General features: G+C 38.1%; 1 protein-coding gene across 1 annotated transcript in view; it reads right to left on the bottom strand.

The window, feature by feature from the left end:
* The window catches only part of ANKS1B (ankyrin repeat and sterile alpha motif domain containing 1B), a 1,110,621-nt gene that overhangs the window by 317,039 nt on the left and 765,797 nt on the right, over positions 1-27,785 (bottom strand). Inside the window, exon 16 of the mRNA XM_064590752.1 lies at positions 2,106-2,204. Within this exon, the coding sequence (XP_064446822.1) occupies positions 2,106-2,204 (99 nt within the window). The remainder of the gene's footprint in view (positions 1-2,105; positions 2,205-27,785) is intronic.

Below are 27,785 nucleotides of genomic sequence, written 5' to 3'. Positions count from 1 at the left end.
ATGGAGAGAGAGAGGCAGAGGGAGAAGCAGGCTCCCCGCTGAGCAGGGAGCCCGAATGCGGGTCTCAATTCCAGGACCCCGGGATCATAACCTGAACTGAAGGCAGATGCCCAACCATCTGAGCCACCCAGGCACCCTCCATTGGAGATTTTGAACAGAGTGTGCGTGATCTGATTTACATTTGAGAAGGATCATTCTGGATGCTGTGTGAAATTCAAATGTAGAGTGATAAGAAAGGTAACTAGGACAGAGATTAGGCATCTATGAATTATCCAAGCTAGAGAGAACCAATGAGAAATTGACTCCAGTAGTCTAACCTAGAGATGATAGTAGAACCTATTGTGGCAGTCCAGTTAATGGTGGTTGGTTTGGACTAGGGTGATAATTACCAAGGTGAGAGAAGTGGTTCCATTTAGGGGAAGTTTCATAAAGGAAGTGATATGGAACTATTTGAGCTGAACTTGACAGGCAGGCTTGTGACACGGGGGTAGTCACTTATTGATTTATTGAGTGTCTACCATGGGCTGCACACTGAGCTCGGTGTTGGGGGTACAGCAGTGTAGAAGTCCTTGCAGACAACGAGGAGCAAACTTGCTGAGGAAATAATATTTTAAGATACAAAAGTAGTGAGGTGAACAATACGCGTATAAGAATTACTTCTGGAATTAGTTCTAAGGCCACTTTATTCTTTTCCTTTTACTGTAGAAAATTGTATGATCAAACTCCTTTGTATGCGTAACTCTCCTTGAATTTGCAAAAGTGTTAAGCTTCTATCAGCAGACACTCAGTTCACTGTCAGTTGGCAAATTTCATCAGATCACTTCCTTAGAAATAGTGGTTAATATTTATCTTTCTCGTTCTAAGGAGAAATTATAGCCTCATTAGAAAGGAAAAGAGCAGAGGAGAATACAAAATATATGGTAAGTTCATACATTTAGGTGCAAGTCTAACTGTTCATCTGCTTTCAGTCTTGCCCACTGAATCTTTTCCCAGCTGGTTGACCCTACTTCAACTTTCCCTCCTTCTCATGCCTATTGTATACTGCCTCCAAAATTGACTGGCCTAAAGCAGTCCAGTCATGTCTGTTCCCCAGAGCCTATAGAACAAATTTCAAATTCCTTAGCCTGACATAGACCAACCCAACCTACTTTTTCTGCTTTATCTCTGACTATACTCTCTAATTGTTTAATCACACTGGATTTTTTTTTCTTTTTTTAAAAAATTATTTAAAAAACTGTGACAAAATAACAAAACATAAAATTTACTACCTTAACCATTTTTAAGTGTATAATTTAGTGGCAATGATTAAGGACATTCACATTGTTGGGCAAATCTCATTGCATTTTAAATCACACAGTATCACTATTCCCCTAATACTTTCGGCAATCTATATTTATATTTATATGATTTCTGCTGATCCCTGAAATGCTTTCCTTTTCCTTATCAGTTAAAGTCCTACATTATCTTGAAGACCAGTGCTCAGATCCTACCTCTTGCTTTAGGCTCCTATGAAATCTTATCTGGAAACAGAAGATCAACTCTGTTGCTAGGTAACATAGTGCTTACAGTTAAAAGGACACGTTGGTTGGCAAACTGCATCTAGACTGGGAGGATTTATACATTAACTATAAATACCTGATGGGGATGTGATACTTTGGTCTTCCTTGAGTGATAACTCTTGTAATTAGGCAGATTCCTAAGTCTATGGAGTTGTACAAGAGATAATGCCTCTCAGGGGGCATGAGGCTTCTAATTCAGGAACATTCCCACACCCACCCAATATTGATCTTGTCTTCTTGTACCTGAGCTCTCACCTGAGGGGCGTGGACTGATGTTTGTACCAATATAAGGACTCACACTGAAGGGAACCCCTGAAGGCGCCCTGCTGGTCAGTGGTGTTTCCTGTATGACATCCTTCTCATCCACCTAAAGCCAAGTTTGGCCCACAGTAGTCTTGTGAGTCTGAACATTTCATTGGACCTAAGAAGAACTGCTTTGGGGAGTTTAAACAATATGTAGAGATGGTGTCCTAAGTACTAACAGCCCTTTCACATCTGGACTGAAGACTGCTGTACATAGGGCCAGGCTAGGAAAGCATTGCTTACCTTTGGAAGAAGCTGGATTGCCTGTAGAATTCTTTGTCTGTGCCCAGAATTAAGGATTCCAATTTCCAACAAATCCTGATCTTCCATAACATTGCTTCCCTGAAACAAACCCAGAAATGTTACAAGTTAAATTAGGTATTTTTACTATGGGTAAATAATGATTTATTTAATGCAGAGAAAAATAACCAACAAGTGAGCTGATTTTTACAAACAAAAACAGAGTCATTCTTCTATGAGGGTGAGGGCAAGTAGGAGGTCACCTATGTGACTGAGTTGAAGGTTCTGGGAAAGCTTCCTTCCTCTCAGAAATGCTCTTATGGCTCACTATTTATGGTTGGGTTATCTGCATTGGGGATTCGTTCCTGTGACCTAAAACTCTGTTCCCCTAAAAATGTAAATGCTTCTGAGAAGAGTTGCCCTTTAGGATCTTCAGTGATTTACCTATACGTTGACATGAATGAATCAGTTTTTTCTTCCCTTGAAAACAGATTGTGAGAGGAGGACTGATTAAAAAATTGAAATATACTAGGCTAGTTAAAATTGGGAATTAATAATTAATCTTAAAATACTGAATGCCAGACATCTGATCAAGATAATGGGGATATAGCAATGAATAATTTGCAGGTCCCTGCCCATAACTGTCTTTATTCATTCTAGTCCAGGGATGGAAACAGATTTTCAAAGGCAGGTAGAATGCTGTGAATATGCTATGATGGTGACACATGCTTGGGAACCCCAAGGGGATCTGGGGGGTGTTTTCAGCAGAGATGATGTCTGATCGGATATCTGAAGCATGGTTAGGACTCAGCACTCAACAGAGGGAGGACACAAGAAAAATTATGTACAGTGTCCTGTGGGTGAGAAAGAACATAGCATATTCGGAAGCACTGGGTTCTTGGATGAGTTGGAGAGAGGAACAAAAGGTAAGGCTGGCAAGGTAAGCCGAAGCCAGACTATACGCACATTGTATGCCAGGCTGAGGAATTCAGACTTCATCCTGACCATAACGGGGAGCCATGGATAGATGGTAAAAACAGGAGTTACATATGAGATTCTAAATTTATAAAGATCAATTTAGTGGCTGGGCCTCAGTTTCCTTACCTATAACATGACAAAGTTGAGCCACACGATCTCCAAGGACCAGTCTAGTCCTGAAATTCTTTGATTTCAATGATTTTTTAGGCCTCTGATTAATATTCTAATACAGAAATTTATAGATTATTTATTTTGTCCCTAAATTTTAGTCTTTTGTAGCTTGTAAGCTAGTGTTTCTCTTTAAATTGAGGGGTCTGTAGAGAAGTTCAGAATTCAGATCACTCCTTTTCTGGACAAATCAAACTGTCTTATTAATGTGTAACAAAAACACTGAGTAGAAATTACAGAGCACATATTTATGGAGAGCAATGGGTACTGACAGATATTTAAAGCAAAAGAGAATGAATTCGAAAGGGCAATCCTGGGAGCATGGAGACCATTAGGAGCTACCGCAGTTGTTCTAGAGACAATGTGGGCTTAGACTGAGGTAGTGGTGGTCATGGGAGATAGAAAGATATGGGTGGGTTTGAAACTATCAAGAAGTTTGACTCAGTGACTGAATGCATGTAATGATGGAGAAATGCAGAACACACAATAGTTCCAGGCTTGGACAATGGGGGTGAATCATGATGTCTTTTCCTGAGGTAATAAAGGAGGATGGGCCTATCTATATGGTACAAAGTGAGACCAATATTTTTCCCTGTACAGGGACAGAATAGACGAATATAAACAATTTAATACCAGAATACATTATAAATGGATAATTGATTGTTCTTAGAAAGATTAAAGCCATAAAAATGGTACCATAGCTAGAGATTTAAAATGGGCATTCACTGGGCAAAAACATTCCACCTACTCATGATATCATTCCTATGCTTAAGCTACCCTGGCCTTCTCAGAGGAGGCAGAATGATCCAGGTATATAGCAGCATGATAATGAAAAGCCTAATGAAAAACAAATAAAGCCAGTCTTGGCAAAATGCCACAGGAAACATTGCTCTCAAGAAATTACTCTGTGCACACAATAGAGCATGGCTAAGAATATAAATGGCTTCATTTTGAGAAAGCGTTATTATTTCCAGAAATGGACCAGTATGTCCTGAGTAGGATATATCATACCATTCTGTATTTGACTTTTAGTCTTTAAAGGGTTTCCAAAAGGAGTTAAAAGGATCTTAAAAAACAAAAACAGAAAAAAAAAACCACAACAAGAAACAAAAAACTTTGTCCATCTATGTGTTAGACCATTACCAGGTTTTCCATGGGCTAAATTAGCAGCCCACAACATTAGCTCACATACATTCTTTGGTGTGTCTGCGTTTGTCTTCTGTCAGTGTGTCTTCTGCTTCAGTAATTATAGATACCTACTATCTATAGGTAATCCTGAAAATTTGATTTCAGTATTTGAATACTGAAATGATATGAAGGATTAAATCCTTAAAACCACTGTTCTTCCTCTAAACTACCAATATACCATCTTCTCTTACCTTCAGTAGGAGGAACCTTTTTGAAAAACTGTAGGGAAGTTAGACATCTTCTCTTTGGGTCAAATTTCATAGCATATGGAATAATTACCAAACACTTTTGAAAAATGAGTGAAAATTTGGGAAGCACAGTGCAAATGGTGAGAATGTGCCCAAGGGGAAATGGTACTAATTGTGGAAATGTAAAGAAAAGGATTCACTGTCCCCAATGAGGCATGCTGTTAGAAATTTTCTATTTTCTCTCTTATTGCAATATATAGAGATACCAAAAATATCCTGGTGCATCATCTAGCCACTCTTTTTTGAAACACCACCAGGCTTGGAGTCTAAAGATCTGGGTCCGAATCTTGTTTGGGTAAACTTAGCTAAGTCATATATTATTTCTAGGTCTCATGGTCCTCACCCGTAAAATGCAGTTCAATGAATACTCATTAAGTTCTAAAATGCTATGATTTCAGTCATTTCTAACTTTTGATTAGTATCCTTATATGTAAATATAGATTGTATAATTTGAAGTTACATTTACATTGCAACTACATTTTAGTGTTTCAGAACTTGCAACCTAAAGTTAGCTTTAAGAAGTATGGTTGACCCTTGAACAACATGGGTTTGAACTGTGTGGGTCCACTTAAACCTTGATTTTTTTCAATAAATACAGTACAGTACTGCAAATCTATTCTCTCTTCCTATGACTTTCTTAATAACATTTTCTTTTCTCTATTTTACTTTATTGTAAGAATACAGTATATCATATTCATAACATACAAAATATGTGTTAATCAACTGTTTATGTATTAGTAAGGCTTCCTGTTAACAGTAGGCTATTAGTAGTTAAATTTTGGGGGAGGTAAAAATTATATGCAGATGTTTGGCTGCATGGGGCAACCAGGGTGAGGGGGGTGGTCAGCACCCTAAACCCCTGCATTGTTCAAGGGTCAACTGTAATTATAGAGAAATACAAGAATGCACTTTTTTGGGACAAATTAATCTCAGTATTAGGTAGGAACTTATAACATTTATTATTAAAAGAAATGACAGAATACCTTAATTCTGTAATATCATGGATTTTCCAGCTTTTCAGAGAAAAATTAAATATTTCAAATCTTACAACTAACCATTTCATTTGCACTTGGGTAACAGATGTGCCATCAAAGACAATAAACATGTCCATTCTTCCGGGGGAGTTGAAATTTATTCTCATGTTATGACTTGCCTTCACTAAATGTTAGAAAATCTCAGCTTATCCTTCCCCCTGCCCCCAATAATAGCTGAATGTAAACTCTAGCTTTCTCCCTGCTCCATTCATTTTTCACATGACTGGCAGATCAAAGATTTTTGGAGTAGAGCTCCATTATGTGTGTTTTCTGCTTAATCAACTACTACACTGCATTCACTCTCTACCTCCTCATCCCCAGTACGCATACTGCCTCTACTTCCTTATCTCCCATTTACTTCTCAACCCACTGCAATATGCTTTTACCCCCACTAACTCCATAGAGTTTCTCTGCCAAATGTTGAGGAAGACTTCTCAGTTGCCATATCTAGTTGATTCTTTTCAAACTGGATTTCAAAAAATGCATTGGCCCCGTGTGGCTGGTGGCTACACTACTGGACAGCACAAATAGAGAATATTTCTGTCATCAAAGAAAATTCTATTAGACAGCACTTCTCCACAATTAAAGACATTGAAACTGTAGTTGAATCACACAGATAGGAGGAAAAAAAATGGGGACTGATAGGGAATCAGAACAGGGAGTCAGAAATACTCAAGAGTCTTCCTTAGGATATAATTGATGTGCTTCTTCGTCAAAGTTCATGAACATAAAATTGAGGATGTTTAGCAAATTTTCTTCAAAATTTTCAGTCATTAAAACAAATTAGTAGTAGTTCTATTTTCATTAGTGTTTCTTATGGGACTAGAAATCTATGCTATCAAAATGACAAATCAAATCAAGGAGTAATTTCTTATTTTCTTAGCACACTACCAGGCACATTGCATAAGGCACTTAGGGAATAATAATCAGTAGATGAAGTTGCTTAGTTAATGACTTACTGGAAGGATGAAAGGCCCAAGACAGTATTTTTAGAATAGCTGTTCTTTTACTGACAAGAAATATCTAATCCAGGGGGGTCCTTATTGCTTTCTTAAATCATGGAATGAGGAAAAATAACATATTTTATGCTCTGAGAGCTGAAAACCGAAGTTTCTCTGACCCTGGGGAGAATATTTTATATTATTGGATTTTTTTTTCAGCTGTGATATACTAACAAGATGACCAAATAGAATAAAAAGTAGTGTTTTGTACTTAATGCTCCATGAGAAATATAACAGCTATTTATTGAAATAATCTCTCAAATATATCTAAACTGATCACTTCTGTCTCTCAGAACTCCAGCTTGAAAAGTCCTCTTATTTTTATAACCTCAATTCCATATCATATTCATTTAGCAAACTTTCCTTCAAGTTGCATATTATATATTATAAATCCCTACAGATGCTAGGGAAACATGTTTAAGGACCATAGGGAACTTGTTTCTTTTTATAGATTTTTATTTATTTATTTGACAGAGAGAGAGATAGCGAGAGCAGGAACACAAGCAGGGGGAGTGGGAGAGGGAGAAGCAGGCTTCCTGCCGAGCAGGGAGCCCGATGTGGGACTCGATCCCAGGATCCTGGGATCATGACCTGAGCCGAAGGCAGACGGTTAACGACTGAGCCACCCAGGAGCCCGGGAACTTGTTTCTTTTTAATATAAGCTTAAGTTGGATGTTATTTATTCTCTCTCTTCAGTTCAAGACTGAAAAAATGGAGAGGATTCTGTCAATTTGGAGAAAATTTCTTTTGCTCTATAACTAACCAAACTAGATTCTTCTCCACAATTTGTGTGGCCTGGAATATTTAAAATAGAATATTTGTATAATAAAATGATAGCAAGATCTTGCAAACTCACACATGGAGAAACACATATTTTAGTTTATTTTTAATATTTTTACAGCATAAATGATGTGGTGGCATAAAACTATATATAATATTCTTGGAATATGTACCTCTTAGCTTCTATAAAGGCTTTGAGTCAATTTGATATCAACCTACAAGTAAACCGAATGCATCTTTTCTGCATGATTAGGATGGTAACTATTGGGATAAGTCCCAGATTTATAATTTCCCTATCAGTGTTGGAAAGCTTTATTTTGTTTATCAGATGGAAACATGGGTTACCATAAGTAATCAGATAATGGATGATGTGCTTTTTCTAATTTTATTTTATTTTTTTAAATTAAAAAAATTTTTTTTGTGTGTGTGTTTCTTCCAATTTTAATTCCCTTTCTTACACAAATGAAATGACAGTGGAAGAAAACAGTATACTTTTTTACCTCTCTACCTTAGCCCTCCATTTGAAAATACTCTGTCTATTGCAATGGAATTTCTTGTTCACAACTTGACTAGATTTTCACATTCTTAGCTTATGAAGAGTTTCTTAGATTCTTTAGACCATTTGGATTATTGATTTAAATAAATGTCACATTATTGAGCAATAAGTTAGAGAGCATCTTATATATGTAGAGTATATATTTTAATAAATAATCTATATCTTAGAATTATTTTTTTAAGATTAGTATTTATACCTCACATGATTATAATGAGTTTTATACTACCAGTTATTCCCTCTTACTTTTCAAGGCTATTTCCCCTTTGAAACATCTGTTCTGAAGCTATGGAGAGAGAGAGAAAAGGAATTTAAGTAATCAGGTATTTATTTGTTAATGAGCAAGGTTTGATGATTTCATAAGTTACAATTCTAATTCATTTGAGTGTGTTCATGTGTTCATGTAGATTTTAGAATTATGTATAAGATTTCAAAGTCATTTATACAGTAACTTGTACTGTCTTGGTCAAGTTTAACAGATGCAAGAGGAAGCCTATTCATTTTTAAGGATGTTAATCCACCAGTCTCACAAGAAGAAACGAGGTTGTGAACAAAACTTATTTGTATGTTTTTACTTTTTTCCAGATACATGCATATGAAAATCTGAGGCTTATGAACACCTACTGTCTTCTTTCAATTTTCATACCAATCGCAGTTGGTGTAAACATAAAGTAAATTACACACTTACTGAGTTCTTATTCTGTGCCAGGCCCTGTTTTTTTTTTTTTTTTTTTTTTTAAGATTTTTATTTATTTATTTGAGAGAGAGTGAGAGCGAGAGAGGAAAAAGCAGACTCACTGCTGAGCAGGGAGCCTGATGTGGGGCTCGATCTCAGAACCCTGAGGTTATGACCTGAGCTGAAAGCAGACACTTGACCAACTGAGCCACCCAGGTGCCCCATCAGGCACTGTTCGAAATGCCTTAGACATATTATCTTATTTAATCTCACCATAGCTCTCTAAGGTAGGTACTTAATGTGCTCCCTTAGCTAATAGTAGCCTTTCTCATAACTATCACCTGACACTGCCTCCAGTGGGGTTAGCGTAGGAGAGAAAAGTTTCAGCAAAAAAATGTGGCAAGACCTAAGCCATTTGCATTTTGCTTTAGAGCCATATGAAATTCACATTTGAAAGCAAGTGTTCCAACATATTTTATGTTTGATTTCACAACGTTTGAGCAACAATGAATCTTTCTTTATAGAACAGAATTTGGAAAGTTGTCTGACCTATTCTTCCCTCCTCTGCTCCAGTCCTCTCTGTTCACTGAATCATGGAATCAGGGCTGGCAGGGACCTGGGGGGGGGGGGGGTTCTTGTCTAAACGTTCCCTAACTAACTGCAAAGCTTTAACTTCCCTCTCTCTTTTGAAGCGTGGTGTCTAGCTGAGTTACACCATTCCCAAAGGGGTAGGGCGGATATTAAATTCTTTAAATGGTCTTTCCCAATAGCTGAATCTGAGCAGGGGGTGGGGATGGGGCTGGGGGAGACACCTCAATCCTACTCGTTTAGTTTCCACTGAGCTGCAGACTGTGACAGGAGAGCTATTAGAAGAACATGCCAAAAGTGGAGATGAAAAGAGTTAGCAGCTGTCCTGTGTCCTTTTCCAATCACAAGCTGTGAAGTTGAAAAAAATTTTTTTCCTTGGGTAGGCTGTACATAATCTTGGCATGTATCTGAGTTTTGTTCTTCTATCTAATATGCTGAACATTCCCCACTACCTTACAAGAGAAAAATAAGCAGCAATTAGGTTAGTTTGGACACCTTGCCCTTAACAGAAGAGGAACATGGCACCTTTGTGTTTACAACAGGCTCCTCTTGCAAGTGGTCTCTCACTGGTGATACAGAGCTCTAAAAGGAAGCTCCTCTCTGGAGAAACAAAGACAATTTGCTCCCGAGTATAACCAACACAGCCACATACTCTGATGCAGAAAAAAAGTGCCTAAAATGATTAATGTTAACTAGCAGCCACTGAGCACTCACTGAGTACCTGGTACTTTGTCTACCTTATTTAGAAACCTTACTACAGGGTTATAAGATATGAGGCAATACCTTCATATCACAGACAAGGAAACTGAGTCCCAGAGCTATGAAACCATCTAGCTAGTTCACACAGTTGAAATACAATGGATCTGGGATCAATGTTTTACTCTTTTAGACTGTGACACCCATGTTTCCTTTGCTACAGTAAAGGAACCAAATGTTCAGTAGAGGACATTTTCTGGATGGAGATTCCAGTCAATGGATGTGTAACCCTGCCAAGAAGTAACTCCTGTGATGCTATTTTCACCACAGCCTTTCATATATATTGACAGACCACTGGAAGTGACTGCCATGGTTTCTCCAACACATTTTATTTCAAATAAATTATTCTGAAAGGTTAAGCGGTTAGTTCTTCCAACTGCCTTAGCGCAATCTAGAGCATGTTAATATAAGTGACAGAGTCTGGCTAAAGCACCAAGTAACTTCTCATGCTGAGCCAGGACTGTGCTGCGAGGTGGAAAATAATAGCATGGCATCAACTTGGCACTTCTCAGCTCTTCTGTAGAGCCCTTGTCAAACTATCTGTCTGGTCAACTGGGAAAGGACATATTGGATTTCTTTTCTTTAGGTCTCTTTCAAGGCCAGGATGTTGGAAAATTATCCAGTAAGGTAGAAAATGCCTGGGAATGTATCAAGGACATTTGTGTCCCTAACTTAATATAGTCTGAATCCAGAGAAAAGAGTCAGTGCAGTCCCCTGAGAAGGCTATCCTGGCTAAAGGAGCCTGTCACGGTGAAGGTGGATAATTTAGTCCTGTGGGAATTGGGAGACCGGTCATAAAGGCGACTCATTAATCCATCAAAGAGATGGTTGTCCTCAAGGAGTGGATATCTACAGATTTAAGGATGATGAGGTTACCTGATACTGAACTATATTCAGAAATAGTCAAATAAATGTAGGAAGAAAAGAGCAAAGAGGAAGAGAAAGCAGGGAGAGAGAGAATGAGAGAAAGTATTGCTTATTAAGGGTGAAGGTGGTAGTGAGGAAAGTAGGGTTGCCAGATAAAACACAGAAATTCCAATTTACCCAGGATTGTATATTTTTATTTGCTTAATCTGGAAGCCTTACAGAAGAGGCTACTGAACACTGAAAATGAACTTGCAGAGTCCAATCCACAATCAGAGCTTCCACTGAGGTAGGACTTGCCACTAATTCATTTATTCAACATGTATTTGTTCACCTAATATTTTGTGAGCACTTACTATGTGCCAGGTACTAGGCTGGGTTCTGAGACACACTGAGAAAAGAGCAGACAAGGTCCCTCTGCTTTTAGAGTTTATAGTCTAGTGGGGAAAACAGGAAAATAACCAAACAAAAAATAATGCAAGTAATTATTATTTAGCAAAGTTTTATATAGGCCAAGAAATATTAAGAGCTTTACTTTGTTTATGGTTTACAGAAACCCCTGAGGTTGGTACAGTTATTACCCTTATTTACAAATAGGAATTGAAGACACAGAGAAGTTAATAATTTGTCCAAGTTCACATGTCTAGTAAAAATTGCTCTAAGGAAAATTAATACAGTGCTGTGGTAAAAAAAAAAAAAATACAAAGGAGATTTATGCTAGAAAGAATGGTCAAGAAAGCCTCTCTGAGAAAGTGATATGTAAATTGAGACATGAGGGATTAAAAGGAGCAACCAAACCACAGAAAGAGCCATTAGAAGGGCATTGTAGAAGGAAGAGTAGGTACAAAGGCACTGAGATGGGAAACAGCCAGATATAGTCTAGGAGTAGACAGAAGGTTAATAAGACTAAATATAGTGACTGAGAGGGAAGAGGACATTGGAGGGGAAACAGGGCGTACATAACGGGGATCCTGATAAGGGCTTTGATTTTATTCTAAGTGCAATGGAAAACACTGAAGGACATAAACTGACTTATATTTTTTACTATATCTGGCTATGGTGTGAAGAATGGATGGAGGAATTGGGTGACATGGAACTTGAGCTCAACAGCCTGAATTGAAACGATAGCCTGGAGACACTGAAATCTGAGGAAAATGGGATGAAATATGACCTGTTGGAGAACCACAGGAATTGGCTTCACTGGGGAGTCAAATTTCCAAGCTAAATATAATCTTTCATTTGAATCAGAAAGAAAAGCCAGATGGCAAAGATGAAAGTCAGAATGGTCTTTGATATAGTGTCTAAATTGATACAACTATGGATAGAGATTGAATAATACTTGTTAAAATATAAACATCCATACTCCTTGGACTCAGTATTTCTATTTCTAAGTTGTAGACATTGTTGGTAGTCTGATCCACTTCTCCCTTGCTATCTTCTACTATGGAGGGTGGAGAAATTGTTTCAACCTCCCTTGAAGCTATGGGTGGACATGTGACAAAATTTGCTCAGTGGGGAACTTCTGGAAAAACTTTTGCTTTTCTGATTAAAAGGGAGAAATTAACCTGGTATCCTTGTATGTCCCTAAGAAAGTGGCTGTGGACTTTCCCCTGATGAGTTTGGTCAATTGTTCATATAAAGTGACAGAGATGGGTTCACAGTTGGTGAACCACCAAAAACAAATAACCCTATTGGATATCTGTAAGCAGGCAAGTACGAGTTATGGGAGAGTTAGTCCCTAAATAAGAAAAGTTATTTAAAGCTGTCTCCATATTTTGCATACAAGTGGCTCTGGCCAGTGCTGATCTGTTAGTGAAAATAATGACGAGGATGTGGATTATGGCATGTAATAGAGGTCATAAGGGGTATTCACAATTTACCTTAGACAGACCTGGGTGCGATAACCACAAAGAAGATATTAGAAAGAATGAAAGTTATCAGAACAAAATTGGGAGGGTGTGTGCGTGTCCATCTATAGATTTGTTTGTTCTATTTTGACTTCAAATTATGAAATCTCACAGAAATAATTACTGAAGTAATTTATTTCCTATGGATTTTGGCTTCTGTTCACATTTGCTGGTTGTGAAATTACCAGTGTTGATGGAGTTAACAGATTTTAAATCTGGGAGTGGCTTTTAGCTTCTAATTGAAGATGACAGGCATCCAGAGATTGTATAGTCATCGTGGTTCTAAAGGAAGCACATTTTTACATAAATTTGAGTTTTTATAGGAAAGAATTTTTACACTTAAAATTTGAACACATTATAATCTTAACAGAGCAGAAACAGTGAGAACATTTGGGGGGTTTGTTAGGTTGGCCTGGGTGTGTGACTTCCCCAAAATCTTGAGATGTCAAAAAGTTTGTGGTTAGGTCCTTAGTAACTTGGAATGCCTTTGGTGGGCAGTGAATGGTGATTACCCTATTGAAACAGTTGACCAGAATATTCTTGACTTTTCTCCACATTTATTTTGGTTTTAGTTTTGGTCTTGAAGACATTTTTCTTGAAATGTCTTCAGTAGAAAACATTTTTTCCCCCATGAAAACTTTGTTTTGGCTTGCTTTATATAAAAAATGTGGTGTTGGGGAAACTCACTGTATGTTTGTGTCCCCTCCAAATTCATATGTTGAAACCTAATTCCCAGTGTGATGATATTTGAAGTGGGGCCTTTGGGAGGTGGTCAGGTCTTGAGGGTAGAGCCCTCCTGAATGGAATTAGTGCTGTATAAAAGAGGCTTCAGAGAGCACCCTTGCTCCTTCTGCCATGTGAGGACACAGGGAAAACATGGCCATCTATGAACTAGGAGGTGGTCCCCTATCAGTCACCAAATCTGCTGGTGCCTTCATCTTGGACTTGTAGCCTCCAGAACTGTGAGAAATAAGTTGCTACTGTTTTTAAGCCAAGCAGTCTATGGTATTTTGTTATAGCACCCTGCATGGACTAAGACAAAATACAACACTGGAATTAAGTATGAGGAAATGGTCACTGTGGGTTACACAGGCAGGAGGCTAACCCAACCAAGGGGTTGAAGAATGCTGAGTGAAATCACAACTCAGAAGAGTCCTTTGGGCTGTTATAGAGTTGTGTGGCTCCATCATTTGGCCTTGGGTTGAATACAAAGGGAAAATTTGTGCCAAGGCACACAAACACCCATGTTCTCTGTATGGCATCTATACTTATGGATACTCTTTCCTCATTTCCTCCTATCATTTTCTTCACTAAACAAGAACAAGATATAGGAGAAAGGGAGACACCTTTTCTCACGATGAATATTATTAAATGTCCCCTTGTCTATTTTTTCTAATTAAAGAGAGAAGTTCACTGGTACCAAACCCATCATAAATTCCTTCATATTAATTTGAGCATTATTAAAAATGGACACCTCTTGTCTAAGTTAAAGCAGATGCTAAATAGGCCATAGAATTTCTTATTTCTTTCTACTTGGTGTTATATGTCTTATACTCTTCATTGGATAGCAAAATTCTTGGGAGAAATGATCATGACTTAAGCATCTTTGCATCTTCCCTATTACCTAGATTTTGCTGAAATTTTGAATAAAATAAAAGCTTGAAAGAATGAATACTAAGTAAAAAAACATGAACCATAAGTTTATAAAAATATCCAGTCTAAGGATCACCAAGTAAGTTTGCAGCAAAAGGGTTGAAAAGTTTGAGCTGAAAATTCTAATATTTAGGATGTCTGATTTTTTTTCCTAATTGAAGAAAGGATAAAGATGGAATTTCCGGTACACGATAACACCAAAATGTTCTTAATTTTTTTCAGTTTTGCAAATTCTCATGATTTGATTTTCATCCAGGACTGTCAGTTGAGACATCTGATAATCTAAAAGCATTCAGAGAATTAGGATCCCATATGGCTCAAAAATATTTCCTTTCCGACAGGGAAAAAGAGAACACACTGTGAAAATAATACTGGTATAGCTTTTGGTTTATGTGTTCAAGGAGCACAAATGAATTTAAACCATTATCTATGGTATAATAATCATTATAATGATTATCAGGGTCAATTACAATGAATAAAATAAGAAGAATATATAGTTCTCATAAGCATGTTGCATTATGAAAAAGCAGAGGTATATTTCAAGGCAATGATAGCAATGTAGTTATGTTTAGTCTTATGGAAGCAACATTCATTGGAAATGAGCACTGAATTAGGAGTCCTGACTTATCACTAATTAACTGTGTAAACCTGGAAAAGTCTTTTAAGTTCCTTGGGACTTCATTTTCTCAACTGAACAATAATAAAAGTGGGCCAGATGTTCCTTTTTAACACAGCATCTGTTCTGGAGGTTCTAGCTGGGAGTAACTACTCATACACTCATATTGTTTGAAGAATAGTTCTCCTTATATGGGGGAAGTTATTTTCTTTAAATGAGTGTTAAGTATTAATAGACATTTATATAATGATGAGAGAGGACAGAGACTTGGTTGGGTTCAGCCAACTGCACCCACTGAATTAATAATAATAACAGTAGTAATAATAATAATGACTGGCAACATTCATTGGGTGTTGACTGTGGGCTGGACACTGCTTAAATATTCAGAAAAATTCTATGAAATAGATATTATTATTAATACTCACATTTTACAGGTGAGAAAACTAAAGTTGAGAGATAACTAGACACTTGGCTGAGATCACACAGGAAGTGGTAGGGCTGCTGTGACAACTGAGGTGGCAATAAAGGGGATGATAGGAGCAGATAACTAGATGCCCCCACATCCCATAGTTTCCAGACAAGTGTCTTCCACATGGAATTGCCTCACAAAGATCAGATGGGGGGAGTTTCTCCTTACAAGCCCCGTGGTCTGCATCAGCTCTCTTTCCCATTATCTCTACTGAGGAACTGGAGATTAATAAAGAGGATGGAATTTGGAGCTCCTGGGTTCACATTGCAGTTTTGCTTTTTAAGAGCTGAGGGACTCTGGGCAAGTAAGCTTCCTTTCTTCGTCTTAAAATGGAGATACCAATGACGCCTACCTTTTAGGGACGTGGTACATAATGTTTATGGAATTGCTTCATAAACTATAAAGTAATATTGCTAAAAATAAAGCGTGCCTGCTAGGAACTACTTTTTTTCTCATTTTTTTTGTTAGGAACATAGAGCTGTAAATCTTCTAGTTTCATGTTGTTTTTGCCAGAAATAGTCTATTCTGAAAGAGGCAGCATGTGTGGTGGAAAAAAAAATGTAGATTTTATTCCTAGCTCTGCCATTTACTTAGCTTTTTGGCCATGGGCAAGTCGCTTAATTGGGCATCCCACTGGGCCCCAGGCTCAGAAGGGCCCTGTGCTTGGGGTTTTAATGCTCTGTGGTTGCTGTCTTGAAATTCTTCAGCATTTTTTCTTTGGCTTTGTATTTTGTAAGTGAAGACTGATAGGACAATAGAGTATGTGTTGGGGTTTCTCACCATGACTCAGTGATGGGTTCTACTGAAAAACTCTTCACTGCTTCCTAGGCTGACTGGCCCTAGGCCCTGCCTGGCCCCCTTTCTACCTGGTCCTAAAACTGCTGATGCCCTGCTCTCCACCTCCAGCAGGGTTGTGGGCACTGGCACAGGATGGGTTGAGATTAGGCATTCATACTCTATGGCACCTCAGCGTGAGGTATAATGTCTTATTCCCCCACTGGCTGGCAGCACCATGGCATGTCTGGTGGGTAGTGAACCAAAGTCTACCCTTGATTCAGGTACCAAACATGTCCTGACGCAGAGATTTAAAAATCGTTGGAGGTCCCCTGTCTCCCATAGGTTCAAATCATGGGCCCCTAGGAAAAGGAGATGCCTAGCTTGACTTCCCCAGACCCTGCCCAGTTCAAGGTGCTGGGCATGGTCAGAGGGCTGTTGGAAGGTGGGGCTCAGCAGATATCAGGCTCTGCAGTGAGGCACTTGTGTCTGTATTAGGAGGCAGGGTCCTAGGTGCCTGTGAGAGTCTGCACTCCCTGCAAGTATCTTGTGCCTGGGAGCACTACCTTGCCTGGAAACCTTCTTCCTTCCTTCCAACTTTCAACCTTCCCAATTTGGTTTGTATTCGTCTCTTTTGGCCAGCTCAAGGCACCCTTTGGATTAAAGCTATGAAATAAAAGTTGTGTGATTTTGGTGATTCTACATACAAATTAAATACTTGGATATTTGTGTTTTAAAATTGGCATCTCGGGCACCTGGGTGGCTCAGTTGGTTAAGTGACTGCCTTCGGCTCAGGTCATGATCCCAGGGTCCTGGGATCGAGTCCCATATTGGGCTTCTCCTGCTCTGCAGGGAGCCTGTTTCTCCCTCTCCCTCTGCTTGCCACTCCCCCTGCTTGTGTTCTCTCTCTGTCAAATAAATAAATGAAATCTTTAAAAAAAAATAAAATTGGCATTTCACAATATAAAAACAAATGGCCAAATTCATGCTAATAAGAAAAAATTTTCATTTTTCCTTACTCAGAATACTAAATAAATAGTAAATTTAAAAACACCATAACAAGCTTGGAAAAACACAAGGAAGAAAGGAAAAAACCTTTATGTAATTTTGATGGCACTTTTACTCCCACCTTTTTAATGAGGGGTCCTACATTTTCATTTTGCACTGGGTCCCACAAACTATGTAGTTGGACATGCTCCCAGGGTGTAAGTTCTGCAAAATCACCTGGTCCCTGCATCACTCCACAGGTATCTGTAAACTCTGGAGTATCTGTAAGCTCAAGTTAGGAAGAATGGTTGGACTGACCCATGAACAGCTTACTCTCTATCCAGTTATCTGTGGCTTTATCTTTATCTTTCTAAGAAGGTAGAAAAGAAGAAATGGGGACCATCCTCTTTGAAACTACAGAGGTCATTTAACCTTACCAAGGATGATGCTTCACTAGACATTAACTAGATATAAATTCCATTTGTAGTTCTAGAAATTGGCTTAAAATTATGAAATTGTAATTTGCATGGTCTTCTGGGGCTCTTTTATTCATTCATTCATTCATTCACTTATTCTCTTATTCTCACATTTATTTATACTGTTTTTCATAACGTACTGAGTGTTTATCATGCTGCACATACTTTGTTAGGCATTGAGAATTCAAAAGTGATTAAGATGCTCTCTCTCCTAAAGGAATACAGTCAGTAAGGGTGGGAGCTGGGAGGAAGACAGCACATAAATAGGTAATTATTTTTTGTGACAGCAAGTGCAATAATTATGGCTATACAGTAAAAAACATTTCTGAAGGCATAGGCACAAATCAAGGAAGACATTTTGGGGCAGGTGACATCTCTGTTTCCTACTAAGTGATTAGTAAAAGTTAGCCAGGATATAGAAAAATGGCAGAGGCAGGGAGGAGAAGGCATTGCATGGATGGGTTATAGCATGAACAAAGGCACTGAGACAACAAACAGTGTAGTGAGAGTGAAAAACAGCAAGTAGTTTACTATTAATCAGGGAAAGACCAAGTAGCTAGCTTTGTCAACTAGGATACTAAGTGGCCTTCATCCTATAGCTCTGGACAATTTGTGAATAAATGTTTTTGTTTTATTTTTTTAAAGATTTTATTTATTTGAGAGAGAGAGAGAGAAAGAGAGCACGAGTGGGTAAAGGGACAGAGGGAGAAAATATCCAAGCAGGCTCCTCCTGAGTGGGGAGCCCCATGCAGGGCTCAAGGTCATGACTGATGGGGTCATGACCTGAGCCAAAACCAAGAGTTGGATGCTTAACCAAGTGAGTCACCCAGGCGCCCCTGAATGGTGTTTTTATACCTAGAAATGAGATGACTGGATTTACAATTTAGAAAAAATACACCAGTGGCTATTTGAAGTGTGGATTTGAAGGGATAAAACTGGAGATGAGAAGCTGGAGCCTGTTTAAAAAGCTTTTGTAGCAATAATACAAGAGACAACGAAGGTCTCAACTAGGGCAGCAGTAGCAAGGAAGGCTTTGAATTAAAGAAATACTGAGGAGTTAAAACTGGTTGGGCTTGATTATTGATTAAATGTAGGAGTGAGTGGAAGGAAGGAGCAAGGATGATTGTCAGGTCTCTTGTTTGGGGTAACTGATGGTTAAGGACCCAGGTGTGAAATGACTTCAGAAGGAGGTAAAGACTTTGGAGGTGGAATGGGGAAGAAAGGGCTATGGAACTGGTAGGTGGAGGTGTCTGCAGGCAGTTAGGTGAGGCTGAAGTTTGGGGAGAGGTTTGGGTTGAGTTGTAGATTTGGAGGTGACCGGAGTCTCTAGGTGGTAACTATGAGACAGAGGAAAGCACCCAGGGTAGACACCCTGAAAGAGGGAAGGAGAAGACAAAGGTAATGAGGAGAAAGAGAGTATGTTGCCATGGAAACAAAAAGGGTAAAGAGTTTCACAAATGAGGACGTGAACCAGCTGTTAAATATGGCAGAGAGATCCTAAAGGAAGTGGAAAAGTTCCTTTGATTTAGTAATATAGAGCAGCCAATGAGGGATCACAGGAGGAGTCTTTTGGGGAGAACTGTGGGAACAAAAGCCGGATCTGAGAGGATTGTGAAGTAGGAAAAGCGGAGACAGTGAATATAGACTACTCTTTTGAGAAGGCTGAACAAGTAAGGGAGGAGAAAATTTGGGGCACAGCCGGAAAAGGAGCAAGATCAAGGGAGAGTTGCTTTATTTTCTTTCTTTTTTTGCCTAAGAACAGGAGACACTTAAGCAAGTTTCCAGGCAAAAGGAAGAGAATACTAGTGGAGAGGGAAAGTTCGAGATGCAGGAGAGGAAGGGGAAAACTCATGGAGGGAGCGGGGCAGGCCTTGAGTAAGACAGTGCATCCTCTGCACCTGGAGGGAGGGGTGGGCTGCAGGGGGTGGGGGGGGGTGTGTGTGCGGCAAGGACCCTGCAGGCCTACAAGGCCTGTACTTCTGCCATGCATGTCAATTCCTCAGGCTGTTTCTACTCCTCAAGCTGAGCTGCAAAACTGGTGGGAAAAGTTAGGCAACTGTGCTGAACAAATTTTCTACGGATTCACATCATTTAACTACTGATAGACTGCTCTCAAGTGGCAATTCTTTCTCTTGGAGGTTCCTATAAAAATTCCTTGATGAGGATCCTCCAAGTCTCCAATCTTACCTTTATATCCCTCAGTCTTACAAGAACACCCCCTCTTGTGAGTGGTCTGAGCTTATCCATCATGAATGCCTGCAGCATCTCTCCTTTCTCAATTTCTTATGTCCTCACCTTCACCTTAATTTTTTTCTTGCAATATTCAAAATTCTATTGATCTTTCAAGGTCCAACTCATGTGATAGCCCATATTTCTGCTTTACTTTCATCCTACATATATATTTTTAAGTTATTTGATGTCTTTTATAAGCTATTTTAAATACTTTTTAGAACAAGAAAGGGATCAATCAACCAACCAATTGCCCTGATGCCTTTTTATAAAACTTTTTATGAAACTTTGTATAAGTTTTATATATTATATATAATAGTTTTATATATTATATATACTATTTATATATTATTATATATTTATATATTATAAATATATAATAATCTTTATATAAATATAAATATCTTTGACTCATTCATATCATTCTTCTACTAAGCTATTAAATCCCTGAAGGGCAGGTGATTTTTTTTTTTTTGCAACTGTTCTAGCAGTGACAATATACCATAAATAATAGCTACCTACTACAATTAATGGATTGTAAGTTCCTGGAGGATAGATAGATAGATAGATAGATAGATAGATAGATAGACAGATACATAGATAGATATACATGTGCATATGCAGATATATATTTATATTTTCTAAAGTACATCAATTTAATCCAATACTTATTAGACACTTACTAGCCATCAGGAGTTAATAAAGATAAAACAGTCTCTGTCCTCTAAGGATGCAAAATCCAGTAAGGCATTCTAATATGTATATAAACACTAATAAATCTTAGGAACAGACTTTTAGTGTGAATAGGATTTTAACAGGCAGAAGACCACTGTGGCAGACCATGGCCTGAAAACAGGGTGAAACAGGCAGCGGACGAAGCTGGAAACACAGTCTAGAACCAGAGAATGAGAGAGCTTGAATGAAACGTTGATGACACTGCATTTACTCTATAAGAAACCTGGGGGCTCTCAAAGGTGTTTAGGCAGAGAAGATTATTAAATATGGTTTTTTAAAAGATTACTGACAGCAGGATTGAGGGTGAATTTGAAAAGAATATTTGAGGTTGATAGATCTATGAAAAAGCTTTTTTCCCCCCTTGAGGTAAAATTGACAAATAACATTATATTAGTTTCAGGTGTACAACATAATGATTTAATAATTGTATATATTGCAAAATGATCACCATCATAAGTCTAGTTAACATCAGTCACCATACATAGTTTCAAAAAAAATTTTTTTTCTTGTGATGAGAACTTTTAAGATCTACTCTCTTAGCAACTTCCAAATATGCAATACAGTCTTATTAACTATAGTCACCATTGCTGAACCTTAACATCTCCATGACTTTTTATTTTATAACTGGAGGTTTGTGATAGATAGTTTAGGTGAGAGATGATAAAGGTCAAACAAGGGCAATTTGGTTACAGATTAAATATGAGTGTGTGTGTGTGTGTGTGTGTGTTGATGGGAGGAGGTAGTGAGCAAGGTAAAGTAAGTGCCCAGGAATTATTTGTTGATCTTACTTTTTATAAGACATTAAATGGCAAACAGCAATAATGAATATAATTTATTGGATATTCTGTAACACATTTCTCTAGAATCAGCCCCAGACCATATTATTATCTCTTCTTCACCAAGTATTTTCCTCTAGGCCTGATTTTGGCAATTTGCCCTATATGATCAAGTGTTTTTTTCTTAATATTTCAGATCTTCAGTTTTGAGCACCCAATGAGCTCATGTATCCTCTAGGGAAAGATACATATTAGTATGCATCTTTTATACTTTTCATGGTACTTGGCAGAGGGTTAGGCAAATAGTGGATACCAAATAAATAGTTGCTATATTGAATTAAATGGTATTACATGGGGTTTACTGAAGGTTGGATGTCCTTGCTCTCCTTGGCCCTGCAATGCTGCTCTCTGTGCCTGGAAGCTTTCTCCCTTTCTCTTCATCCTCTCGCTACTATCTTTACCTATTTGCTTAAGTAGTTCCTTTTCATTACTTCTTCTAGGATTTCTTGATTGATTTGCTTCCACTGGCTTAAATACTTTTGCAAAGTGGCATTATCTACTAACTTATTTGTCTCCCTGTTAGCTCCATAATGGCAGAGCATCTTCTGGTGATTTCCTCATTATTTTATCCCAGCTTGAGCACAGTGCCTGGCATACAGTGACTGCTCAGTGAGTATTTGTTAAATAAACATGGCTTTTTGTGGTTTTATTTGTAAATCTGAACACTTTGAAATCTGAATCTTTTGGGGGGAGGGTTTACTTTTGATTCTACTTTTTTAAAATTAAGTTCAATTAGCCAACATATAGTAGCACATGATTATTTTTTGATGTAGTGTTCAATGATTCATTAGTTGTTTATAACACCCAGTGCTCTTCAGATCATGTGCCCTCCTTAATGCTTATCACCTGGTTACCCCACCCCTCCACCCCCCTCCCTTATGCAATCCTCAATTTGTTTTTCAGAGTCCAGAGTCTCTGGTTTATCTCTCTCTTTGAAATTTGAATCTTTAAATAGTTGGATGCAAAGCCCTAGATTCATCACACAAAAAAGTAATGGGAGACCATCTAAAAAAGTATTTTTATTCTTTATGCTCTTAAATTAAGTAAGTAGAAATTGAAGTAGATATTATTATATTTTTGAGGACCTCTATGCAATTAGAGTTCTGGAGGGAAAACACTAAGACAGCTCAAGGGTCATCTCTCTATACTGCTCCCCAGGAGCATACAAAATATCTGCTTGGTTGCCTACTTTCTCATGTATACACACTATCATCTTTAGTTTGTAAGTTCCTCTGGGGGCAGGAAACATTAGAAAACAAATGTGACATCAAAATACAAAGAAATCAGAAAGCTAGATTCCATTTTAGAAAGCCTTAAGAGGTATAGCTCTAGTGTTCTACAGATAACTCAAGATCACAGGCAATACGATCCTTTGCTCTGGGGCATTTATTTTAGTCATACCATAAAATTTCAGTCTCTACTGCCTGGTCCCATTTTCGGCCCTAGAGACAGAGGTGTTAAGAAAATCAGGCATGGGTCTTGTTCTCATAGAACTTAGTGTCTAGGAATGAAAGAATTGGTGGTGACCTCATTTTGAAGAGGTTGGCTCAGATCAAGACCCAGCTTTGAAATTGGTCCTCAATAAGGTGAGTGGTTTCCGAGAATATAGCTCTGTATAAACATATTCATAACCCTGAGATAGGCCATGACTTGGGGTGAGGAATTCTCTCTCACAAATCCATTACCAGGGAGTCTTTGCAAGAGCTCAGATCTTTACTTCAGTACAGATGCTTCTTGTTATTTTCCCAACAGGCACTGCAAGGGGATCAATTACTACTGGTAGCCTTATTTCCCAGATAAAGAAATTTCCCTTTACTCTAGTTTCTCCACAGCCAAAGTCCACTATGTCTTCTTTAGCATCATCAGCCACCATGATGGTGTAATGGAAGATAAAACATCCTGGAATCTCTAAAAAGGAATGCATTAAACGTACTCATAGCTTAGACCCCACTGTGTGCTCCAAAGGCTAACTGGGGAGGGCACTGACAGGTTACGGGTTCATTGTTAAAATCCAAGATTGGGACAAGGGTTAGAGGATTCTCATCCTCCTACATTTGCATGGCCTAAGGCAGTGTATGCTCCTAAATCACATTTTGGGTCATGTCTTAACAGACGATATCTTAAAAGTGCTGAGCCCATGTAATTAGATAACAGAAATAGTATGTGCAGTAGGGCTGGGTAAAAGTGCCTTTAAAGTTGTTGTTGGTTTCCAAAGGTGTCTCTGCATTGTTAAAACTTAATGACTCATTGACAATAATGGTCAAAATCATAACTTGTACGCTGCAGAGCATTTTTCAATCCAGCTTTCAGTTGTATTATTTCAGTGGAAAGCAAAGACTGATAAGTTGACTGGCTTGGCCCTGACTATCTTAAGAATAACTCTGAGAGCAAGAATGGTGATCCAGATAACTGCTCTTGCTGTAGTGTTCCCTCCACCTCTGCTACCTCATAATGATGGACACTGTAGCTAAAAAAGTTAAACTCAGGATATCAAAATAAATTAACATGTTGGAAAATACAATGAATAGTAATCCCATTGTTTCTCGGGAGCCATTTCTTATTTTTGAGGGGTAGCAGCTATACCCTAACTATCTGAGTAATGATTTCCCATAAGAATGATATGAATGGGAAACTGGCATACTCCTGCAATGGGAATACCTAACAATAAGTTAGGAAACTTAACCATGTTGCTTCAGACTTATAAATGAAGCAAAAATTAAAATGTTGGTTAGATGTACTTGACATCCCCTAACTTCACAAGCTCTGTCTTTGGGGTTATCTATTTCTATGGAGAGAACATCTGGCATTCCTTTTTGTAATATTAGACCAAAGAATGGGATAATGAAAACAGAAATGCCTTTTGCAATGTTAATCATCTTTATACTCAGAGGGTTCAGTTGAAGCTAGTAACTAATAAGATTAGCCTTGCACCAAGACTGAGCCTGCCAGGGCCAGAAAGGACTGGCATGATATATTCAGAGCACTAAATGAGAAAAATATGCAGCCAAGAATACTATATCCAGTTAGGCTGTCATTGAAAATAGAAGGAGAGATAAAAAGCTTCAAAAACTAAAAGAATTTTGGAACACCAAACCAGGCCTACAAGAAATACTGAAAGGGGTCCTCTAGGCAAAGAAAGAGCCTAAAAGTAACATAGACAAGAAAGGAACACAGACAATATACAGTAACAGTCACCTTACAGGCAATACAATGGCACTAAATTCATATCTTTCAATAGTTACACTGAATGTAAATGGGCCAAGTGGCCCAACAAAAAGACACAGGGTATCAGATTGGATAAAAAAAAACAACAACAAGACCCATCAATATGCTGTCTGCAAGAGACTCATTTTAGACTCAAAGACACCTCCAGATTGAAAGTGAGGGGTGGAAAACAATTTACCATGCTAATGGACATCAAAAGAAAGCTGGGGTGGCAATCCTTATATCAGACAAATTAGATTTTAAACCAAAGACTATAATAAGAGATGAGGAAGGACACTACATCATACTTAAAGGGTCTATTCAACAAGAAGATCTAACAATTTTATTTTTTATTTTATTTTATTTTTTAAGGATTTTATTTATTTATTTGACAGAGAGAGACACAGCGAGAGAGGGAACACAAGCAGGGGGAGTGGGAGAGGGAGAAGCAGGCTCCCCGCAGAGCAGGGAGCCTGATGCGGGACTCGATCCCAGGACCCTGGGATCATGACCTAAGCTGAAGGCAGTCGCTTAACCAACTGAGCCACCCAGGCGCCCCAAGATCTAACAATTTTAAATATCTATGCCCCTAACATGGGAGAAGCCAATTAATGACAAAATCAAAGAAACACATCAACAATAATACAATAATAGTAAGGGACTTTAACACCCTCTCACTGAAATGGACAGATCATCTAAGCAAAAGATCAACAAGGAAATAAAGGCTTTAAATGACCCACTAGACCACATAGACTTCACAGATATATTCAGAACATTCCATCCCAAAGCACAGAATACACATTCTTCTCTAGTGCCCATGGAACATTCTTCAGAATAGATCACATCCTGGGTCACAAATCAGGTCTCAACTGGGTACCAAAAGATTGGGATCATTCCCTGCCTATTTTCAGACCACAATGCTTTGAAACTAGAACTCAATCACAAGAGGAAAGTTGGAAAGAACTCAAATACATGGAGGCTAAAGAGCATCCTACTAAAGAATGAATGGGTCAACCAGGAAATTAAAGAAGAATTAAAAAAATTCATGGAAACCAATGAAAATGAAAACACAACTGTTCAAAATCTTTGGGATGCAGCAAAGGCAGTCCTAAGAGGAAAGTACATAGCAATACAAGCCTTTCTCAAGAAACAAGAAAGGTCTCAAATACACAACCTAACCTTACACCTAGAGGAGCTAGAGAAAGAACAGCAAATAAAGTCTAAACCCAACAGGAGAAGAGAAATAATAAATATCAGAGCAGAAATCAATGAAATAGAAACCAAAAGAACAGTAGAACAGATCAACGAAACTAGGAGCTGGTTCTTTGAAAGAATTAATAAGATTGATAAACCCCTGGCCAGACTTATCAAAAAGAAAAGAGAAAGGACCCAAATCAACAAAATCATGAATGAAAGAGGAGAGATCACAACCAACACCAAAGAAATACAAACAATTATAAGAACATATTATGAGCAACTCTATGCCAGCAAATTAGATAATCTGGAAGAAATGGATGCATTCCTAGAGATATATAAACTACCAAAACTGAACCAGGAAGAAATAGAAAGCCTGAACAGACCCATAACCAGTAAGGAAATTGAAGCAGTAATCAAAAATCTCCCAAACAAGAGCCCAGGGCCAGATGGCTTCCCAGGGGAATTCTACCAAACATTTCAAGAAGAATTAATACCTATTCTTCTGAAACTGTTCCAAAAAATAGAAATGGAAGGAAAATATCCAAACTCATTTTAAGAGGCCAGCATTCCCTTGATCCCAAAACCAGACAAAGACCCCAACCAAAAGGAGAACTACAGACCAATATCCCTGATGAACATGGATGCAAAAATTCTCACCAAAATACTAGCCAATAGGATCCAACAGTACATTAAAAGGATTATTCACCAAGACCAAGTGGGATTTATTCCTGGGCTGCAAGGTTGGTTCAACATCCGCAAATCAATCAATGTGATACAATACATTAATAAAAAAAAGAACAAGAACCATATGATCCTCTCAATAGATGCAGAAAAAGCATTTGATAAAGTACAGCATCCTTTCTTGATTAAAACTCTTCAGAGTGTAGGGAGAGAGGGTACATACCTCAAAATCATAAAAGCCATCTATGAAAAACCCACAGCAAATATCATACTCAAGGGGGAAAAACTGAGAGCTTTTCCCCTAAGGTCAGGAACATGGCAGGGATGTCCACTATCATCACTGCTGTTCAACATAGTACTAGAAGTCCTAGTCTCAGCAATCAGACAACAAAAAGAAATAAAAGGCATCCAAATTGGCAAAGAAGAAGTCAAATTCTCACTCTTTGCAGATGATATGATACTTTACATGGAAAACCCAAAAGACTCCACCCCAAAACTGCTAGAAGTCATACAGGAATTCAGTAAAGTGGCAGGATATAAAATCAATGCACAAATATCACTTGCATTTCTATACACCAACAATAAGACAGAAGAAAGAGAAATGAAGGAGTCAATCCCATTTACAATTCACCCAAAACCATAAGATACCTAGGAATAAATCTAACCAAAGAGGCAAACAATCTGTACTCAGAAAACTACAGAATACTCATGAAAGAAATTGAGGAAGAAACAAAAAAATGGAAAAATGTTCCATGCTCATGGATTGGAAGACCAAATATTGTGAAAATGTCTACACCACATAGACCAATCTACACATTTAATGCAATCCCTATCAAAATACCATCCACTTTTTTCAAAGAAATGGAACAAATAATCCTAAAATTTGTATGGAACCAGAAAAGACCCCAAATAGCCAGAGGAATGTTGAAAAAGAAAAGCAAAGTTGGTGGCATCACAATTCCAGACTTCAAGCTCTATTACAAAGCTGTAATCATCAAGACAGTATGGTTACTGGCACAAAAACAGACACATAGATCAATGGAACAGAACAGAGAGCCCAGAAATGGACCCTCAACTCTATGGTC

The sequence above is a fragment of the Mirounga angustirostris genome, unplaced genomic scaffold (genome assembly GCF_029215605.1).
Source record: "Mirounga angustirostris isolate CCGP_5_RB_7025 unplaced genomic scaffold, mMirAng1.0.hap1 SCAF_5, whole genome shotgun sequence".
In the NCBI taxonomy this organism is placed as follows: domain Eukaryota; kingdom Metazoa; phylum Chordata; class Mammalia; order Carnivora; family Phocidae; genus Mirounga; species Mirounga angustirostris.
Note: the sequence above shows the minus strand (reverse complement) of the source record. Positions and strands in the feature narration are given on the sequence as shown.